At 40.4% G+C, this 19,515-nt stretch overlaps 2 protein-coding genes across 9 annotated transcripts; one reads left to right on the top strand and one right to left on the bottom strand.

Moving 5' to 3' along the window:
- The first annotated feature begins 75 nt into the window (after window positions 1–75).
- Window positions 76–6,024, top strand: TER94 (Transitional endoplasmic reticulum ATPase TER94). Its single transcript, XM_043425499.1, has 13 exons — window positions 76–235; window positions 1,126–1,482; window positions 1,581–1,773; window positions 1,876–2,110; window positions 2,283–2,416; window positions 2,541–2,789; window positions 2,881–3,045; window positions 3,123–3,245; window positions 3,335–3,547; window positions 3,630–3,938; window positions 4,080–4,241; window positions 4,324–4,478; window positions 4,570–6,024. The coding sequence occupies exons 1-13, from the start codon at window positions 219–221 to the stop codon at window positions 4,658–4,660; spliced, it is 2,403 nt and encodes an 800-aa protein (XP_043281434.1). The 5' UTR covers window positions 76–218; the 3' UTR covers window positions 4,661–6,024.
- Window positions 6,025–7,267: 1,243 nt separating this feature from the next.
- On the bottom strand, window positions 7,268–19,464 carry Atg18a (Autophagy-related 18a). Of its 8 annotated transcripts, none has more exons than XM_043425511.1 (12): window positions 18,985–19,464; window positions 16,916–16,998; window positions 16,095–16,261; window positions 15,482–15,673; window positions 15,274–15,390; window positions 15,019–15,173; window positions 14,530–14,703; window positions 14,317–14,424; window positions 14,066–14,178; window positions 11,534–11,590; window positions 11,077–11,083; window positions 7,268–8,594 (listed from the first exon to the last, which is right to left on the bottom strand). In XM_043425511.1, the coding sequence occupies exons 1-12, from the start codon at window positions 19,119–19,121 to the stop codon at window positions 8,522–8,524; spliced, it is 1,383 nt and encodes a 460-aa protein (XP_043281446.1). In that variant the 5' UTR covers window positions 19,122–19,464; the 3' UTR covers window positions 7,268–8,521. The 8 variants fall into 8 exon arrangements, 7 of the variants coding, with proteins under 7 accessions (XP_043281446.1, XP_043281444.1, XP_043281443.1 ...); XR_006261740.1 differs by lacking the exons at window positions 11,077–11,083; window positions 11,534–11,590 and adding exons at window positions 12,271–12,719; window positions 13,446–13,485 and having other exon boundaries at window positions 8,467–8,594; window positions 18,985–19,463; XM_043425509.1 differs by lacking the exon at window positions 11,077–11,083 and having other exon boundaries at window positions 18,985–19,463.
- Window positions 19,465–19,515: the final 51 nt, after the last annotated feature.

The following is a 19,515-nucleotide window of genomic DNA, read 5'->3' on the forward strand; positions in this document are numbered from 1 at the left end:
CGAGCTTATCATCTTTGCCTGTTCTGACAAGTCCGCCATGGCGGTTTGGTTATAAAGGAATAACGGCTAAATTCAGTGTGATTAGACTGCTCGATTCTATTCTGTGACTGTGTTCTCTGTCGTATGCGGACTTGAGCGAAAAGCAGTCGGAATCGGTAGAATTTTAATACTCTTTTGTGTAAACTACCGTCAATTTCTTCAATTTGTCGTGAACTAAGATGGGTGATGGAAAAAGGTAAGATAAAGTTTTTTAACGCGATGTCTTAGAGTACTATCCCGGTTTCCACAATCGCAACCGTTTACAATGGTAAATTTTTGGTCGGAAGCTTTTTGCTCCGTCAGAGATAGCCGCATCCTTTACACAACGAAACACTACGGCAGTGCCCCCTCAATTTTACGTTGTCATCATGTCGACCCCAGCCGCTTTGTTTTCTATGGGAGAAACAAAAAAAATCAACCTCTTCTAAATAGAATATTGAGCAATTGTCGAAAATACTTCGAGAAATGGCCATAAATATTCCACTTTTCCGCTAATTCAGTATCGAAATTATTTTCTTCTACTTTGTTAACTCATTGCGAAATGTTTTGTCTATTTCATTATTTTTCTCGCAAATATAAACATGGCCGTAACGCCAGAAGCATACATTACACTCTCCCGCGGATCATCAATTCAATTTTATTCAATGTTCTTTGTCATTTTTCAAAATGTTACTTTGGAAATGTTGATAATCGGTTGATAGATCGACAAAGCGTCCATCGCGTTGTATACGCACGAAACAGCCACGTCATGGACGGAGCGGAACTCGTTCATTTTCCCCTTTATTGTATTCGTTTTTAACGTTTTTTTTTCAATTTTACAAAGTAAACTCAAATAACTTTGTTTTCATCTAATTCGTTCGAAAATTTAAGGAAACTGGTGAATTCTTGCAATTTAATCCTCGCGTTTGTCATCTTTTGTTTGTCTTCTCGAATTTTCTACTGAACGAACATCAAAAGACAAAACTAATAAATTTTCGGCACAGTCGAATGAAAAATTAAAGAAAGAACGAAAAAATGATAAAAATCAAGCACATTAAAAGTTCAAAATTCTTATTTGTTCATTTATTTGAAACATTGGGCTTTCAGTGAGGATCTAGCAACTGCGATTTTACGTAAGAAGGACAGGCCAAACAGACTTTTGGTCGAAGAGGCAATCAATGATGACAACTCCGTCGTTGCCCTATCTCAAGCAAAAATGGATGAATTGCAGCTATTTCGAGGCGACACAGTGTTGCTCAAAGGCAAGAGGCGCAAAGAAACTGTATGCATTGTACTGTCCGACGAAACTTGCCCCAATGAGAAAATACGTATGAACAGAGTTGTCAGAAACAATCTACGTGTTCGTCTCAGTGACGTTGTGTCCGTCCAGGCTTGCCCAGATGTGAAATACGGAAAACGTATTCATGTACTACCTATGGACGATACAGTGGAAGGACTTACAGGGTAATTTCATGAATTTTTTAATTTTAGAATTGAAATACTTTCCAAATTAATTTTCATACTATAGTCATTTACAAATTTATTTGAAATTGTATAAACAGAAACATCTTCGAGGTATATCTTAAGCCGTACTTCCTTGAAGCCTACCGTCCGATACACAAAGACGACAACTTCATTGTTCGTGGAGGTATGCGAGCTGTTGAATTCAAAGTTGTAGAGACTGATCCTGGTCCTTTCTGCATCGTTGCTCCTGATACTGTGATTCACTGTGAAGGTGATCCCATCAAGCGAGAGGTAACTTGATTTAAAGTCTCATGTTACAAATATTTTTTGCTTTATATCGTCGACCTCATTTTATCCAGGGTAATGTAAATGTATGGTTTTATAAATGACTAGGAAGAGGAGGAAGCTCTGAACGCGGTTGGTTACGACGATATCGGTGGCGTGCGCAAGCAGCTCGCACAAATCAAGGAAATGGTTGAATTGCCCTTGCGGCATCCATCTTTATTCAAAGCTATCGGAGTTAAACCACCTCGTGGTATTCTTCTGTACGGTCCTCCAGGAACTGGAAAGACTCTTATTGCACGTGCAGTCGCCAACGAAACTGGAGCTTTCTTCTTTCTTATCAATGGTAAACGAAAGTTTTCGTAAATTCATTACTCCTCTATCGTTCTCATACTCTTTGAAAAATTCTCATTCGTTTCTATTTTGTGAAACGAAGCCAAAAATTAAACTTTTGTTGATCAATTAAGCTTGATAGTTTTCTCTTATAATTTACTAAATATTCCATTTTTACCGCAAAGGTCCTGAAATCATGAGTAAACTTGCCGGTGAATCTGAAAGTAATTTGCGTAAAGCTTTCGAAGAGGCTGAGAAAAATTCACCGGCCATTATTTTCATCGACGAGCTCGACGCCATTGCACCGAAGAGGGAAAAGGTGAGTTTTTCGTAGTCACTACATTTTACAAGTAATTTTGATTTCCAAAGAAGAGGAAAATCCGAGTATTCTTAAAATGATCTAAAAATAATTTTTGGAGTGATTTCTTTTTTTTCATTTGCAGACTCACGGTGAAGTCGAGAGGCGTATAGTGTCGCAGTTGTTGACCCTTATGGACGGCATGAAGCAAAGTTCCCACGTGATTGTAATGGCGGCGACGAATCGGCCGAACAGCATTGATGGTGCTCTCCGTCGTTTTGGGCGATTCGATCGAGAGATCGACATTGGAATTCCCGATGCGACTGGACGTTTAGAAATTTTGCGTATTCACACGAAGAACATGAAACTTGCCGATGACGTCGAGCTCGAGGCGGTAAGATTTTTATTTTACGGTCAGAAAAAATGTAATATTTGATCATTCTTTTGCCATATTTACACTGATTTCGTTTCTTATCGGGAAACAGATCGCTGGGGAGAGTCACGGTCACGTTGGTGCTGATTTAGCTTCCCTCTGTTCCGAGGCTGCCCTTCAACAAATTCGTGAAAAAATGGATCTTATTGATTTGGAGGACGATCAAATCGACGCCGAAGTCTTAGCCTCACTGGCCGTTACGATGGAAAATTTCAAGGTGATTAATCCTCGAGTCTCCTTCTAACTTTATGCGGAGCTCGTAGAATTGGCACGTAACATAATTTCTGATTACAGTACGCAATGGGCAAGAGCAGTCCCAGCGCGCTTCGTGAAACGATCGTCGAAGTTCCCACGGTTACTTGGGAGGATGTTGGAGGTCTTCAAAACGTCAAGAAAGAACTTCAGGAATTGGTTCAGGTAAATTTCTTTCGTCGAGTTATCAATTGCCAATTTTCAATGTCGAAATCACCTGATTCATTGTAAAAACGTAACAATTGTTTCTTCAGTATCCGGTCGAGCATCCGGACAAATTTTTGAAATTTGGTATGCAACCATCGAGAGGCGTTCTGTTTTACGGTCCTCCTGGTTGCGGTAAGACGCTTTTAGCCAAAGCAATTGCGAATGAGTGCCAGGCGAATTTCATCTCTGTCAAGGGTCCGGAACTTTTGACAATGTGGTTCGGTGAATCCGAAGCCAACGTCCGCGACGTTTTCGACAAGGTTTTTACAACTTTTCAATTTAAATACTATAAGAATAATGAAAAAAATGATTCGGGGGCTTAATTGTTGTGATATTTTACAGGCAAGATCAGCGGCTCCTTGTGTACTATTTTTCGACGAATTAGATTCGATTGCAAAATCACGCGGTGGTTCCGTAGGCGATGGCGGTGGATCCGCTGATCGTGTCATCAACCAAATTCTCACGGAGATGGACGGTATGGGAGCGAAAAAGAACGTATTCATAATTGGAGCGACCAATCGTCCAGACATCATCGATCCCGCTATCCTACGACCCGGTCGTCTTGATCAGCTAATTTACATCCCGTTGCCAGATGAAAAATCTCGCGAGGCTATTTTCAAGGCAAATTTGCGGAAATCCCCCGTAGCAAAGGTTAGCATCGAAACTTCTAGTTAAAATTGTTTTTTTGTTTTTTTTTTTTTTCATCTAAATTTTTCCAGTCGCGAAACTGCGAATTTATAAGTTGGGAAAAATTGATCGATATTCGAGCTCAATTTGTAAAATGCTTTTCAGGAAGTCGATTTAACTTACATCGCTAAAGTGACTCACGGTTTTTCGGGTGCCGATTTGACAGAGATCTGTCAGCGTGCGTGTAAGCTCGCTATTAGGCAGTGTATCGAGAGCGAAATTCGCAGAGAAAAGGAGCGTATGGCAAATCCTTCAGTATCGATGGATGTGAGTTCTTTCTATTCTCCTTATGACTCTTCAATAGTTATTGGAACACCATTTATAATGAATATTTCAATGTTAAACAAAGATGGATGAGGATGACCCCGTCCCAGAAATAACGCGTGCTCATTTCGAGGAGGCAATGAGGTTCGCACGTCGTTCAGTGTCCGACAACGATATAAGAAAGTACGAAATGTTTGCCCAGACTCTCCAACAGTCACGAGGATTCGGAACGAACTTTAGGTGAGTCGCATAAAGATTTAATATCGTAAAGAATATGAGAAAAAAATCGAACTTGACTTCAGGACTAAATATCATTCTGTCAATTGTTTAGATTTCCTCAAAATGCGGCCGGAGGGCCACAGGACACGACGCAGGGCGATCAGCCGTTCCAAGACGACGGTGACGACGATCTCTATAGTTAAGCCTTTTTCGTTTTCCCTCTTGTGAGAGCCCAATCAGCAGTGAGCATAAGACAAAGGGCCTTCAATACATTTATTTCGTTCATCTATACGATTTTTCACAAAACCATGAGTTTTTCTTTCGATATTTCGATTGAATGGTGGAGCGCGATAATGAAGCAAACAAGTTAAAGAAATGAACGAATTTTCACACGGACCCAGAGTCGACTAAAGAAATGAAATAAATCAAATTGAATGAAAACATTTTTTTACATCGAGTTGGTGAGATTTGCACAAACTCTTTCAACAATTTACCGTCGCTCGTTTACAATTGAAACCGAGCTGAACGTCGTGAATGAATATCGACAATATAACACATGAAACCACTCGCTCTCATTTTAAGCCGTATGAAAAAAAAAAGAGGGAAAACACCAATAATGAGATCTTATTGTTACGAATCCTTCGTAACCAACGCGATATTCTCCATTTTTCATTCTCGCATATTATAAAAACCGTAGGAAGAATTTGAATACATTGAAGAATTGTGAATTTTTTTGTGCAACATTGATATCGTTCGTGGGATAAAGAAACGAAAATGTATCGAGTCGCAATCGTTTTGTACCGTCGCGAGAATCGTCACATCGATTCTTGCGAATTTTCCTTCGTCCACGAGTACCACCAATTTCCCATCGCCAAAGTCCCACATTCGTTTCATAACGACACGAATATTTCCTCGTGTCATTAATTATAAATCGAGTCCCATAAATGGAGCGAAACTCGTCATTTGCATACCGTGGTCGCTGAGTAAGCAACGCCGAAAAGTCGTATCGCTCGTATTTCAACGAGAGAATTTGTGCGACTATAAAAGCATACGCGAAGCCGAGCAACGAGCAACCCTATTGTATTAATATTTTTTTTGACCGCTCTCAAAATTACATCGAAAATGGTATTTGGATCGTACGGAGAGACTTTGATTACTCATAATAATAGGTAGAAAAAAAATGACGAAACTATCGTTTTTCGCAATTATCTGTGTATTTCCTGCTGAAAAAATTATCCACTTTTTCGCTCGTACGATCGATGCAGGCGGATTTGTGAACTGTAATCGAAGCAACAATTAGTCACATCGAGATTCTGTGTTCGCTCGCTCAGACTTTCCACTCGGGCGCACATTACTCATTACTTTTTCATCATATTTTTTCGTTGGAATATTATATCGACGCAGATATTACGACGATCGTGAATCGCTTTTCGCCTCCGATAAATCGCTCATTATATAGCGACGATTCCATTGTGACTTGCGTATCGAAAACGATAAGGAGAGTTAATTTGAAGAAGACAAAAGAGTTGTAAAACTTGAATAAAACGGAATTTACGGAAGAAATTAATCCCCGCACGAATGTTTTTTTCTTTTTATTTTTATTTATTCGTTTTTTTGTTTCAATGCATCAGCACGTTCTCGTGTACCGATTGTACACTATCGATATATCCATACATATTCGATACGAAATATATGTATGGATATATTCGCAATAACGCCAATGCACAAGCATTTCGTGTATATTTACAATGGATTATTAATTATTAATATTATCATTATTATTATTATAGAGTTTTTATCTGTTTTTCTTTCTCTTTTGCAACTTCATTTTTATAAAAGTAACACTATTCACTAAACAAGACGAGTTAGTATAAAACTGTCAAAGGACACGTGTGGGTCTATCGTCGGCGTATTTAAAAATTTTTTTTTGTTGTTTTTTATGCTCTGTTTCTTCGAAATATATTTCCTTTTGTTTGGTTTATGCGGCGAGTATGGGGGGATGAAGAGAAATATTTTTTTTCCTGTTTGCTTTACCAAAACTTGTCTACAAAGGTGTGCAAGACGATTAGAGTGTCGAAACAGTAACACTTGGGGGATTTTTTGAATATTTGAGAAACGTTTCGTTTCCAGGGTTCGACGACGTTACTTCAGCTACGCCCAAAATCATTTGTTTTTACAATCAATTCTAAACATCAAATTTCATTGAGAATATAGTTTTCTCAAATTCGCGTGTATCGGGACTTGAAAGACTTTTTTGAACATTTTATTTTTACAATTTTCGTTTTGTTCTTTCGTTCTATAAATGACCGTGTTTTATTGGGACAAACTTAACAACTTTGTTCTTGAAAAATTAGATATTTTCGTGAATCTTATCATCCATTCTATTTCACTACCTCGAGCAATAACCTGTTCAAATAATCACGGGCTTCGTATTTAAAAAATCGTCTCACAGGACTGAGCGAATTGAACTCGTTCGAGAAATCAAGCGAATCAGCGAGCAGCGAATAATGTGCAAATAATCGACGAACCTCGAAGAAGAATCGCACTTGAGGCTAGAGCACGAGAACAGAATCCCTGACAATGCACAATTGTATCGTGCTCATTGTTTCTTCGAAGAATGAAATGGGAGTACGTCTAATTTGTATTTATGAACGAGTCATCGCTGGATCGAGATTTCCATCGTTCGAAGGCTGGGCTCGCGGTGCACAGCTCATGGAACAGTACAAAAAACGAAGCTCGTGCCCGTTATGTACATTTTTTTCTCGTCCCAAATGCAAGAGATTTGCAATATGAAAAAAAAAACAAAAATATTGACAAAATAGAGCGTATTCGTATTTATTGTTTCGCAATGAAAATAAAAATATTCAAATTTTCCTTTCTCAGGAAAAATTACAAACGAAATGACACTTGGATTTTTTTGCCCTGATTTTTGGACATTTGAAAAGCTCTTGGCTTCGAACAGCGCTCAAAGTATTCGAATGGCGTTTTATAAATTAATTGAAAAAACGCTCGTATTTACAATGTCTCCCCGGCCCTCGATCGGGATCCCTCCAACAAATGACTTCGGCAGCACCTGTTACAGTGGAAAAATACCAGGTGGTGTTTCGGTCGATATTAATTTTTTTGAAAAACTCGATGATCCAGTGGGGGTAAAGTCGAATGAGACGGAACGCGATTTCTTGGCTATTTTGGCTGCTCTGAAAGTGCAAAAATTTGGTATCTCGAAGTAACGGGGATTTCCGAAAGTTTTTAAGCTCGAAATGATTCGCGGGGAGTTTAAAGTGGAGTTTGCATCAGTCCGCGACACACTGACATCGACGTATGGAATAATAAGTTGGGGGAAACGATAAGAGAATGGAGAGTAAATTATTCTACAGTCGAAAATTGTAAAATTCATGAATAATTCGGTCGCAAGTGAAAGAAAAAAGAGAAAATTGCTAAAGAGAAGTGGCCGCATCATTGCGTGGCACCAATTCCTTCGAAAACTTGCGAAGCAGTGATAATAACAAAAAATTGGTCTAACGATGTACGATGAGGAGTAAGCGAACACTTGGCGTGTCTGTGTGTTCTCGTTTTTCATCATTTCCATTCATCTTTTCTCTATAAATATTATATTTCAGCTAGAACTCATCGCGACATGGATTCTGCCCTCTTTTTCCCGAGCTCCCTGGCCTTGGAGCAGTTCGAGGAATAAAAAAGCGATGGTTCGCGCAAAAATCCAGTTTCGCGTAGAATTCGAATAAAAAATGATTGCAAATCGGGGTAAATATGTTTAGTTTCCGGACTCGGCGACGATGCTCGTGCGTCGAGCGACGTCGACTCGGCCTCGTCGCAGCTCCGACGTGGTTTTCGGTGCTCCTTCCGGCCTTCCTCGTCCGCTCGCCTCGCCCCTCAAATCTCGTGGGTGTCTCTCTTCCACCGATTCATCCGTTGAATTAATCGAAGGGAATTCGCAGCTCCTTCGTCGAATGAAAGCTGTTGATTTGTCTTCGATTTTGATATGGTTCGGTCGCCCGACGGCTCAATCGGTCCTCTGGGTGACCGGTGGGAATTCCGTGTCGTCGTTAAGCCGAAAGGTGCCTCCTTCCTTCGGCGGACTCTCCGTCGCTGCTATCATCTCGTGATACTTTTCCGACTCTAAAAACAGCATTTCACGATTTTTCGCTTTCGTCATTAATTAAATCCCGCTTAAACGGCTGTTCGACGGTCCACGTTTGCCTTTCACGGGGAAATACACACTGTGGAGGAACAGAGCCGTTCGGAGGTCGGTTATGAGAAAATGCTCTGGACTTTTGTAATCCCCTCTCCTCCCCACCCTCGAACCCTCCTTTCGAACGTAATTACACAGTTGCGAATGAGCTTTGTTAGTGAACATTTATGTGGGTTAACAATGATGACGATACACCCAGAGATCCTCCACCCGGATCCCCGTTTACTCAAGCCTATTAAGCCAAGTGAAATCTGGTCAACGAACATTCAACAAACTAGCCAACACCGATTACATCTAATTTTAACATTACTTTTCACGAGCTCAACATTATTACGAGGAAAAATGTTGTCTCTCGGGGGACATTCCACGACATTGAAGCTCGTTACTGTTCAATCAAAATTTCATTATTTCCTGCGCCCATTAAAATCTTATCAACGAACAATCAATCGTCGGATGGTTGCGCGTTTTAGAAAAACAAAATGGTAAGCATCGAGCGTTAATGACTCCGTATTTCTTCGAGCTGTATCAAAGCTAAAAATTGAGGGTTCAGGCCCGAAAGAATTTGACGGTATTCGAAAATCGATTATCAAAGCACTGAAAAAAGCTTCGTTTCCACTGATTCGTACCCAAGTTGTTACTCAATCCTCGATAATGTTCACCGGAGGAAAACTCGCACCTATTTTTACGCCCGTCTCGTTCCCCTTTCCGTTATCTCACATTATCGATTCTATGCTCTCGCGATAATATTGACGAAGCTGATAGAGTGGCGACTGTTACTGTCGACGCGGAACGAAATGTTGATCAAACTTATGAAAGCGGACTCCAGCTAGCAATGAATCGATGTTTTTTGTCTTCGGTGGCTCGATCAACCGGGGAGGGCAGCTCCGGATGGCGCGAGTGAGAAAAACTCGGCTCGAATCATCGACAAGTCTGCAAAGTCCAGAGGACCTTTGCGAGGCTTTCGAATCGATTCCTGTCCAGATCTCGTTCGGGAAACCTCGCCGTCCGGAGGTTCCTGCCGCCCCGGTATTTTCGGGTCCCACCGAGTTAGGGGGGTGAAAAAATTGATGGAAAGTTTGGATTTATTTCTACGGTGTGATGCTGAACGATGATTCGGGGGATTCCTCGATCTTGACTCACGTTTGGGCGGTGAGCGGAGTCGGGGAGTTGATAAATGACTTGAGTAGAGTATTGAGAAGTACAGAGAGTGTGGTGCAGTCCCTTGGAGGGAGAATGCCGAAAGGGTGTGACGAGAGAAAGAAGGAGAGAGTGAGAGAGGAACCGTTTAATAAAGCGAGCTACATCGACGGGACGGTGACAATGACGATCATGCGTGCGTCGAGCCTTCACCAGAAAACATAAACGAACAATCGTGCGGTTTAACGAACTGTGACGAGTCAGCACGGAGGACGAGATAGATTCTGGATTTGCGGTTGCGAGGATGCCAATCGGGATAATTCGTTTCTAGGGTAAATCGTTACTGATGATTCTACGGGACCGAGTGGTTCACCGTTCGATTTCTTCTTCAATTGTCATTAGAGTCTCGTTAGTCGCGAGAGTTTCGTTCGACCGTGCATAAATGGATGAACGTCGAGACAATTCTTGTCCAGGGATCAAAGAGGATCAGACTGAAGTTGAGGGAGCGTTAGAAATGAGACCTAAAACTCGTCCATCAGTGTTTTTCACACTGAAACTTTCCATCTTCCTTCTGCGATTGAATTTCATAAAAATCATTGTTTATCCGGCTACTCCGACTCTCGATTACACCGAAGGATTATCTCAAGGCTCTGTACGATTTAGCGGAACGTGTCACAAGATTAAATGCCAATCTGGTTGTGTAGTTAATGCTGGTGAATCGTTTTTCTGTACAATGTTAATTCAGCTCCGGTGGTTCTGCGATTTTATCGTTTTTACGCAAGTATCAATTTTCCTAAACGTTTTCACCGATCACAGCAAGTGTTAATCGCCAATTAAAATGTTCGTGTGCAAAGCGTTTCCCGTTATCGTGACTCTCAATTATTCTGAGCACTTTTTCCGCTCGTGAGCACCTCCGAGCTCGAAAAGTGGAGTAAAAATTCGATAATCATTGTCCAAAGTTTCATGAAAATCTGGATATTTATCTGACGAGTATTTCCAACTCGATTGAAAGAAAATCGCGAGGCTTGAAACGAGCTTCCGGCTTCGTTCGTGCTCTTTCAGAATCCGAGCTTCGCAAAAACTTTCGTTTCTAAGCGAGTGAGTTTTCGAAGAGATTCCAAATCGAGTTTTTTTTGAGCAATAAATTTTGAGCGATCGAGAGCTCGATAAGATGAATTTTTCATATGGACTGAGAATCGAGGCTCGGTAATTGGCTTGCTCATCGCAGTAATTACTTTCATCCGACAGCTGTGCTGGGTCTGCGATTCTTACGTGTTTCCTGCAATCGAATAGATTACGTGTATGATTATTAGACGTTTCCAGAAAGCAAAACTGATGTAGTGGCCTATTTTAGCACGAATATTCCTAAGCTCGGGTCCATTTGCATGGATTTAACCGAATGCGTTCGTGAAAATTCGACAAATCCGAATAAAGGATTGTTCTAGAAAAAAAAAATACAAAAAAAAAAAGAACTGTGCGAATGAGTGTATTTTACATGATGAGAAAGGCCTCGCGAATGGACGGTAATTCCTGATCAAGCGGACGACTGTATGGTTGAATGGAAATTGCGCGGGTCTTTGTTATAAATAAAAATAATTGAAAAAAGAGTCAAATAATAAGTAGAAAGAGAGAGAGAGAGAGAGAAAGAGAGAGAGATGAGAGCGTAAGAGAGAAGTGAGAAAAAAAGAAAAAAAAAAAGTTGGGACTTGAATAGAGGACATACCAGTACCTGACATGGAGTCTGGCGAACGGCCGCGCAACGCACCCGCGTAGCTATTTATGCAGGCTTCAGCGGATATTAAAAAGAAAAAAAATACATCGTGAGGTCAATCAGTATAATCGGGCGATAATGTCGCCCTCTGTATACGGGGGCGATAATGTCTTTTCGGCAGTCCGAGTAAGGGACGGTCAAGGAGGGGTGTTCGGGGGGCGAGGAGGGCTTTGTATTTCGGAGGGTTAAAGAAGCGAGAAGAGAAGCGAGTATAAAGTTGGATGCTTTTTCGTGTCCTCCCTCGCGAGCTGTACAAAATCCGAGAACTGTTTTCCTTTTATCTCTTTATCCATCGCGGGATCAAACGACGAGCGCACACACGCACCCCCGCACAGAGATCAAAATTAATCGGAAAGAGCAGAGAATAAAGAGTAGCAATTTAACCCGTGTGTCTTTGAATAAATAAATAGAGAAACGAAACCAAGCGTAAATGGAGCATCGAATATTCTTGAGGCGCAAAATCCTACCACAAATATTCAACGCTCGCAGTTTGACAACTGTTACTCCCTCACCCCACCCTCCTCTCTGTGTAATGCTCTGTGTTTTCACGCTTTTGTAATCACAAACTCTTCCCCGCGGCGAACTCCGGGGTCATGCTACCCACGAGATTGCAACTTGCTTTTTCCCTCCCCTTTTTTCAACTGTATTTGTGCTTTTCGAGTGCATTCAAATCAATTATCTATAATACTGCTTACATATGAAATAATCATACACAGCGAGCTCCAGAGCGAACGTACTTTCTTGGAAATTTTAGTTTCCGAACGGATTTCGAGACAAAAGTTTGCTTTTACTTTCTTCGATCGATGCGAAGCTCGTCCGATCAATGAGTGATCATTAAAATCGACGAATTTGCCATTTTTCACTTGCCGATGCTTCTCTATCTTCGGTAGCTTACTCCCCGAAGCCTTTGGGAGACAAAATTGATCTTCGAGTCTCTCCGTCTCGTTCAATTCACTTTGTAAGAACGAAACTACTGAAGATCGCGAAACGCAGGCAACCGCTGGCCCGAAATTTCATCCTCAATGCAGGAATTCGTCAGATTCAATCATCAAAATCATTCATAAGAAGAAAGTCTGATCGAAACTGATTCAGGTTCGAAATCCGGTCGTCGGGAACTCGATTTCACAAATATTCGTTTCTCAACCTGGAACAATCTGCATATTCAGTGCACAGCATCTATTTCGACAGATTTCTGGCGGCAAATATTAATTTATAAACTAAAAACTTTAAAGAGCAACATACGCATCGTTTACGACTTACAACAAAACATTTGCATCGATGCAACGATTCATTTCTTTCGAATTATTCATCGGAATGGATTTTCCATTCTTTTTTTTCACTGCCACACGTCGAAATTTGAAACAGCGCAGTTTTTTATGGCGCTTTTTACCATTTTCAATGATTTATCGTTGCAGCCAAGCTTTAGGAAATAAAATTCGGTGCAGTAACCTCGATAATCTTGATGAAATTAAATTTTTATCAATTTTGAAATTGTTTCATCAAAACAGAAAGAATTCCGGCTTGGTTCGATGTGCAACATCGCTCGCGTTGATGAATCATCGAAAATGCAATTCCTCAGCACCAAAAACCTTTTCCACATTCAAAACAATTTAAACTGCATTCTCTAGAGATTGGAAGTAAAACCATTTTTATGAATACAGATAAACGGAAACACGGAAATGTTAAGAGAAAATAAAAATAAATAAAAAAACAGATAGGAAATTCGCTCTTTCAAACGTGACTGAATCATGCGTATCCCGAGCAAAAAATAAGACGAAAAAAAAAAAACAGGAATAGAAACAGAAAAACGAAAAAAGTTTACGACGAATAAAGTTTTTTTAATGCGCGGAAAATACTTAGCTACGCGTACCGATCGTCGTCGACATCACATTTTTCTTGAGGTCTTACACCTGCGATAGTCATGAAAAAAAAAAAATATAAAATAAATCTTCGTCAAACGATCGCGAGACCGACGAAAAATTTAGAGTGATCCGCGCTTCATCCACCGCGTGTGCGTGTGTGGCAAAAACAAAAGCGAAATGACACGAGTCGAAGATACTGAATTGTTCACACTATTCGTTTAACATTCGATACATTCGAGCATTTCCTTGGAATAATTTTTAGTCATGCCAGGTATCTTCAAGAGTAAATGAAAAACCATTAAAAATAAAGAAGACTGTGATTTCAATTGAGAATAGTTCTAAAAAGCAAAAAATGTTTGAAAAACTTGTTGATTTTTCCTTCAACACTCAAGAATATAAAGCTTGCAGGATTGTCTCGAAAGTCTCGAACATTCGTTCCAATTCGTTTGTTAGTTTCTGTAAACGTGAGCGCGATATTCAGTCGCGATTGACTCATTCTCGACCCGATGCGACGCGTACTCTACGCTTTATCGTATATCTCATAAAAGAAAATAAAAAATATAATGTATCACACGACGAGAGATAAAATGAAGGCAAATTTGATGGGAAAAAAATAAAGATAGTGTACCTGGGTTTTGTACTATCGGAGCGGCGGGTGTGACCGAGGCACCGGGCTCGCCGGATCCTGTACCTGCGCTCGACACGCCGGCACAATCCACCTCGTCTTGCTTACCGTCTAATCTGTATGACGCAACGAACGACAATTAGAAATTGACGAATCTCCCATTCTTTAGCTCTCAATTAACTTTTTTCGGTATTTTTATCGATTTCTCTTCATTTTTTATTCGATATTTGTAGCTTCTCCTCATCGAGACGAACCTGTGTTGTTTCAGCAGTGTGCAATCGCCACCTTCGGTCATATCTAAATTGTAGACGTAGAGATATCCGTCCGCACTGGCCACCAGCAGCCTCAGAACTTTTTGAATTCTAGAATAAATCATGAAAATAAATGACTTGAAGGAAAACGAAAGAGTTCAAAAACAGTCTGTAAAGAATTTGGACGTAATGCAACGAAAAGGTTGACTGACTTACTCAGTTATGGCACAAACGTTCTTCAATCCTTGAAACGGCAAATGAACGCTCGCAAAAGCTCGCCCCTGATAGAATACGTCAGTGACTTGTGATGGCAAGTAATTCGCGGAGGCTGAAACAGCTTTTGACAGAAAACCCATCCAGCTCTGTGGTTCCTCCGGCGCTTGTTTCGGGCTGAAAGTTTATTCGTTTTTCAAATCCCATATTTAATTAAATCATTCGAAAATCGTTATGGGAAAATTATAGCTAAACTTTCCTCGGCAAATGTAATTTATTTTCGGTAAATTTCTTTCCAATTATTTCAGTGTTCAAATTGAAAAAAGATACTCTGAAAAGTTGATTGAACTCCAATTGCTAAACTCCAGATTCACTTCTTTGTCGCAATACTTGAAAAAACTTGTAATGAAATCGACATTCCTCATCAACGAGATTGACGTTGTCCTTTTTACAAGATTGCCATAAACTATCCTTGAAATAGTTCCAACTCACGCTTCCTTGGGTTCCTCGAGTTTGAAGATGTGAACAGTTTCCGTATTGCTCGAGCAACATAGGAACATGGAGTCCATACAAAATGCAAGACTGCTTATCGAAACGTATCTTTTGACGCCTCGACGAAACTCGAAAAGTTTCGTTCCATCGTGTATCTGTGTGTGATAAAAAAACGTTAATGAATTACACAAAATATTGGGAGGAGCAAAAAAAGGACAGAAATAAACCAACGATGATTTAAACAATCAAATTTACCTGAAAAACTCTTATGACGGTGCCTTTTTCCGAAGCTGTCGCGACTTTGGTACCCTCCAGGTTAAAAGCGAGGGCTGCCAACGGACTGTCATGCGCAGGTATCATGGTTTTAGCTTGCTACAAAGACGTGGGAAGAAAAACAAGCCTCGCATCAACGGGGTCGATAATTTTCTCGTTTTCCTTGGAAACGAAGTACAAAAATACTCACGAAATTGATGGCATCAAATATTTGCACCTCTCCAATGGTGTTTGAGCCTGGATATGCGACGTAAGAGGCATTGTGAGCCGATAATATGCAAAGACCGGATACGTTCGGCGGCGTGTCCCGTATCGTGTGCAACACCTTCATGTCCCGTATATTGTGGATATACAGAGATTCTTCAAGGCATACAACCAATCTCTGGGTAAGAAAAAATAGAACGAGAGGTCAAGATTACTGAAGAGAGTGCCTATCAGAGCGAATTCCATGCTCTTTCATTTTCACTCCCTTTCTCTCTCTCTCTCGATTCGTCAAGTGTGAACACGATTAATTCTTGTTTTCAAAGAGATACGAGGAGCTTGGATGACTTATTTTTACTACCGTCAGAGTTCACTGTTACCAGTTGCTTTATTTCCTGTAAATTGCTCTGAAAGAGATTATTTTCGGAAAACAAACGTCAAGAGGCTCCAATGAAAAATGAGTCGCGTTCAGTTGCGATTTTTCAAAGTATTTCCGAGAATGTTGTGGAAAATTAATTTAGAAGACTTGCTTTGAATGTGGAATACAAAGATCATTGCAATTTCACATGAAAATCGACGCAAGGCAAAAACTTTCAACTCACCGATCTGTTGAGCTTCACAGCCAATATCGTATTCGAGTAACTGTAATTGCATATCTCGGTGCCCTTTCGGAAATGACACACTTTGAGCTTACGGGGTGATGATACGTTGACGACCGCCACAAGGCTGCTGCTGAACAACCTTTCCACAATACATATGTCTTCCGTGTCTGTGAATAAAAACAATTGAGATTACCGTCATTTCCATAAAAACAATCATCGTTTAACTACAATTTTTCAACCCTTTTCATCTAAGCTTACAGAGAATTTATGGGCCCGAGAATATTTAATGAAAATAATATTCGTAGGCTTATCTTATCGTCACGGAAGTACTCGAAACATGGGCAGGATTAAAGTCGGATTTTGAAATTATTGTTAGTCGAAATGAGTCACGATTCTTCGCGTGAAACCGGAGCCAACGATTGCATCAGGTCAAACTTGCCACAAGCCCCCAAACATTCGTCGCTGGAGAGCCACAGCTGTTCTTGGGAACAGCTGTTTTTCACGGGCGGGATTTACGCATGAAAAATTTTCCATACATTTTCTCATTCGTAAAACGACTCGAGTTAATTTTTCGAGGTACACGATTCTGTTCAATTTTCTTATATTATTTTTCGTCTCTTCGTGTCTCATCGATCCCATTTTCGTTATTATTTATTCATTGAGAATCAAAAAGTGCACAAATTCAACGAATGTCACACTTTCCATAAGAAATCGAGGTTTCTCTTCGTCCTTCTAATCCAACTTGATAACACTCTCACTGATATTCCATGCTGCGCATAACGCAAAGCTCTTTTCTCAGCATTTGCAGCTACTCGACGTACCATTTTCGAAGATCTTTTCTAGGTGGTTAACCGAGTTGAGAGAGAAGAGTTTGTAGCCAGTCTTAGAGCCCACAGCCAAGGATCTGAAATAATAAAGAACAACATGAATTGTTATACGAATTCATTCATTTTTCCCTTACTTTATGAATTTCTGGATTAATTAAAAAACTTATTGTTTCTTTTCTTTATATTCAACCATTCGATAACGTCATTGTTCACAGTGAAATTTTTCAAATAATACTATCCGTCGTCGCAGGGAATCTCAAGTGATTTTTGTCACATCAGAATCAGTAATCGATGGAATTAGTTTGTAAAGGACGAATTCTGAGTGACTGAAAAAAAAATGAAAATGGCAAACGCATGTTCTTGGCTTGCTTTGCTAATTTTTTGACTTCAACTTTCCAGCTATCGATGATTTTTTCAGTACTTTCATGTCCACCAATTCATTTTGTGTCAATGATTTTGCCACGAATTGATTTCTATATAAAAATGAGTTTACAAAATTGTCTGCTTGTTATTTCTGTGTTTGGTCTCAATTTGCCATTGTTTGGAAAGCTATCAGCTGATTCTCCGAAACTACATTGCTATACCTATATATTAGACTCATCCAGTATCGAAATGTCGATCTACGAACATTTTCGACTAGACAGTTCTACGGATTTGTTGATCGTAGCATAAAAGTGAACGAGCAGGTGAATATGGGGATGTGGAGAAAAGAAACGACAACAAAAGGTGACTGTTTGAAATGCATAAAAATGAATGTTGTAACAGGAGCAAGGTTGCCAATCAAATCTCGCATCTCGATTTCTCCCCTCTCCATACTTCCTACGATGATTCGTATTAGATAGGCGCGTTCGGTGTGTTGCAACGAGATAGAGTGAGAGAGAAAGAGAGAAGGTCAGTCAATTATCACCGTATGATATATATTCACTGCAGGCAGAGTGTGATTGCTTAGAGAAGTGTGTATTTTTTGCTCGAGTATAGAATAACAAATGTCAGAGATTTAAAGGCATGTGTTGGGCAATTAAACATTGGTGCGAGGGTCGCACGTGTGTACATGTTGCGATGTGCGTTAGGAATATCAATTGAAAAAATTGAGCGAAAGAAAAAAAAGGAGGATAAGAATAAAAAATTTTAGAAAGGCAATCGAAGGCAAAAGAGTGACGGTTGGATATTTGTGCGAGCGTGCGCGCGCGTGCAATGACGACGTCTCGAAGTAAAGTGAGTGGTAGTGGGGTTACATGTAGAGGGAGCGAATAGCGAGACAGAGGGAAACGATAGTGACCGAGGGAGATGGGAAAAGAAAAAAGAGGAAAAGGTAAGCAGAGCCGAGGGGCAGAGGGGAAACGTAGCGAGACAAAGACGCAACAATCGTAATCCTTCTTTCTCTCTCTCTCTCTCAACGAAATTCATCGTCAACTGGCTCACTTCGTTAACACGCAATTAACGCAGATGCAAACGAGAAGAAAATATAAGAAAAAGTGGGAGACGAGGAGGAAGAGAAAAGAGAGGGAGGTGAAGATCGTATGTTTTAAAAAACACGCAAGCGACGACGAAAAAACACACTGAACAGGGAAAGAAAATAAAAGTTGAGCGATTTCATGCAGAGACGCATTTCAAGGGGATGGACGAGTCACCCTGTCTCCCGTACACAGATATCGTGACACTTGCAATAAGTAGAAGAGGGGGCCAGCATAACGAAGCAAAACATACCATTTTACGCGGGACATTGATGAGGGAGGGGCGGCAGGGGAAGGGGGCACCACGCACCACAGAGCTAAACACGCTCGTGTAAATGACGTTTCTCGTCCGCTTGAAGCAGCGATCCGCATTCACGGACAAAGGAAAAATGAAGAGAAGAAAAAACATCGTTTCGTACGAGTTTCATTTCGTAACAAATTGCGTTATTACGAGATGTACGAGAATGCATCATCCGTCAATTTCCATTTTTAAATCCAATCCGCGTATTTTTAGTGTCCAATTTTAATGTCACGATGTATGATACGATCGCAGAGATTATTTTTTTATTTTTTATCCCACTTTTTGTTCGTACATCCAAAGACACTTACGTGCAGTCCTGATTGAAGTTAACATAGAAAACACCACTCTGAGGATCGGCAGCCGGATTTGCGAGGTTCATGAGTCCTGTTAAACCGTATTTTAGTCCTTGCGTCAATATGTCCACGTTTTGAGCAAAACTTTGCATAAAAAAACTTCGTTCTTTTCTTATAATTCACCCCAAAATGCACTTATCTTCGCGGTCCGATCGTATTTGTGCGCATATGAGTGTGTAAGCTCTGTTTTGTGTATTTTCGTTTTGCGATCTCTGTCTCTTTTTTTCTCTCTCTGTCTTATGTATTCTATTATATATTATTACATATACGATCGAGGATGTGATGCACTGGATACTTATTTTGTGTTGGTGTGATGTGTGTCGTGTGTGAGTGTGTGTGTATGTGTGTTTGTGTGTTGTGTATTTGGTGAGATATAAGCGCGAATTTGGGATTGTGATATTTGATGATGGTACGGTTCCTGCCCACCGACTGACACAATCCGAGCAGTTTAGATATTATTTAGGTGTATATCGTACGCGCGAGGGC

The sequence above is a fragment of the Venturia canescens genome, chromosome 8 (assembly GCF_019457755.1).
Source record: "Venturia canescens isolate UGA chromosome 8, ASM1945775v1, whole genome shotgun sequence".
NCBI lineage: Eukaryota > Metazoa > Arthropoda > Insecta > Hymenoptera > Ichneumonidae > Venturia > Venturia canescens.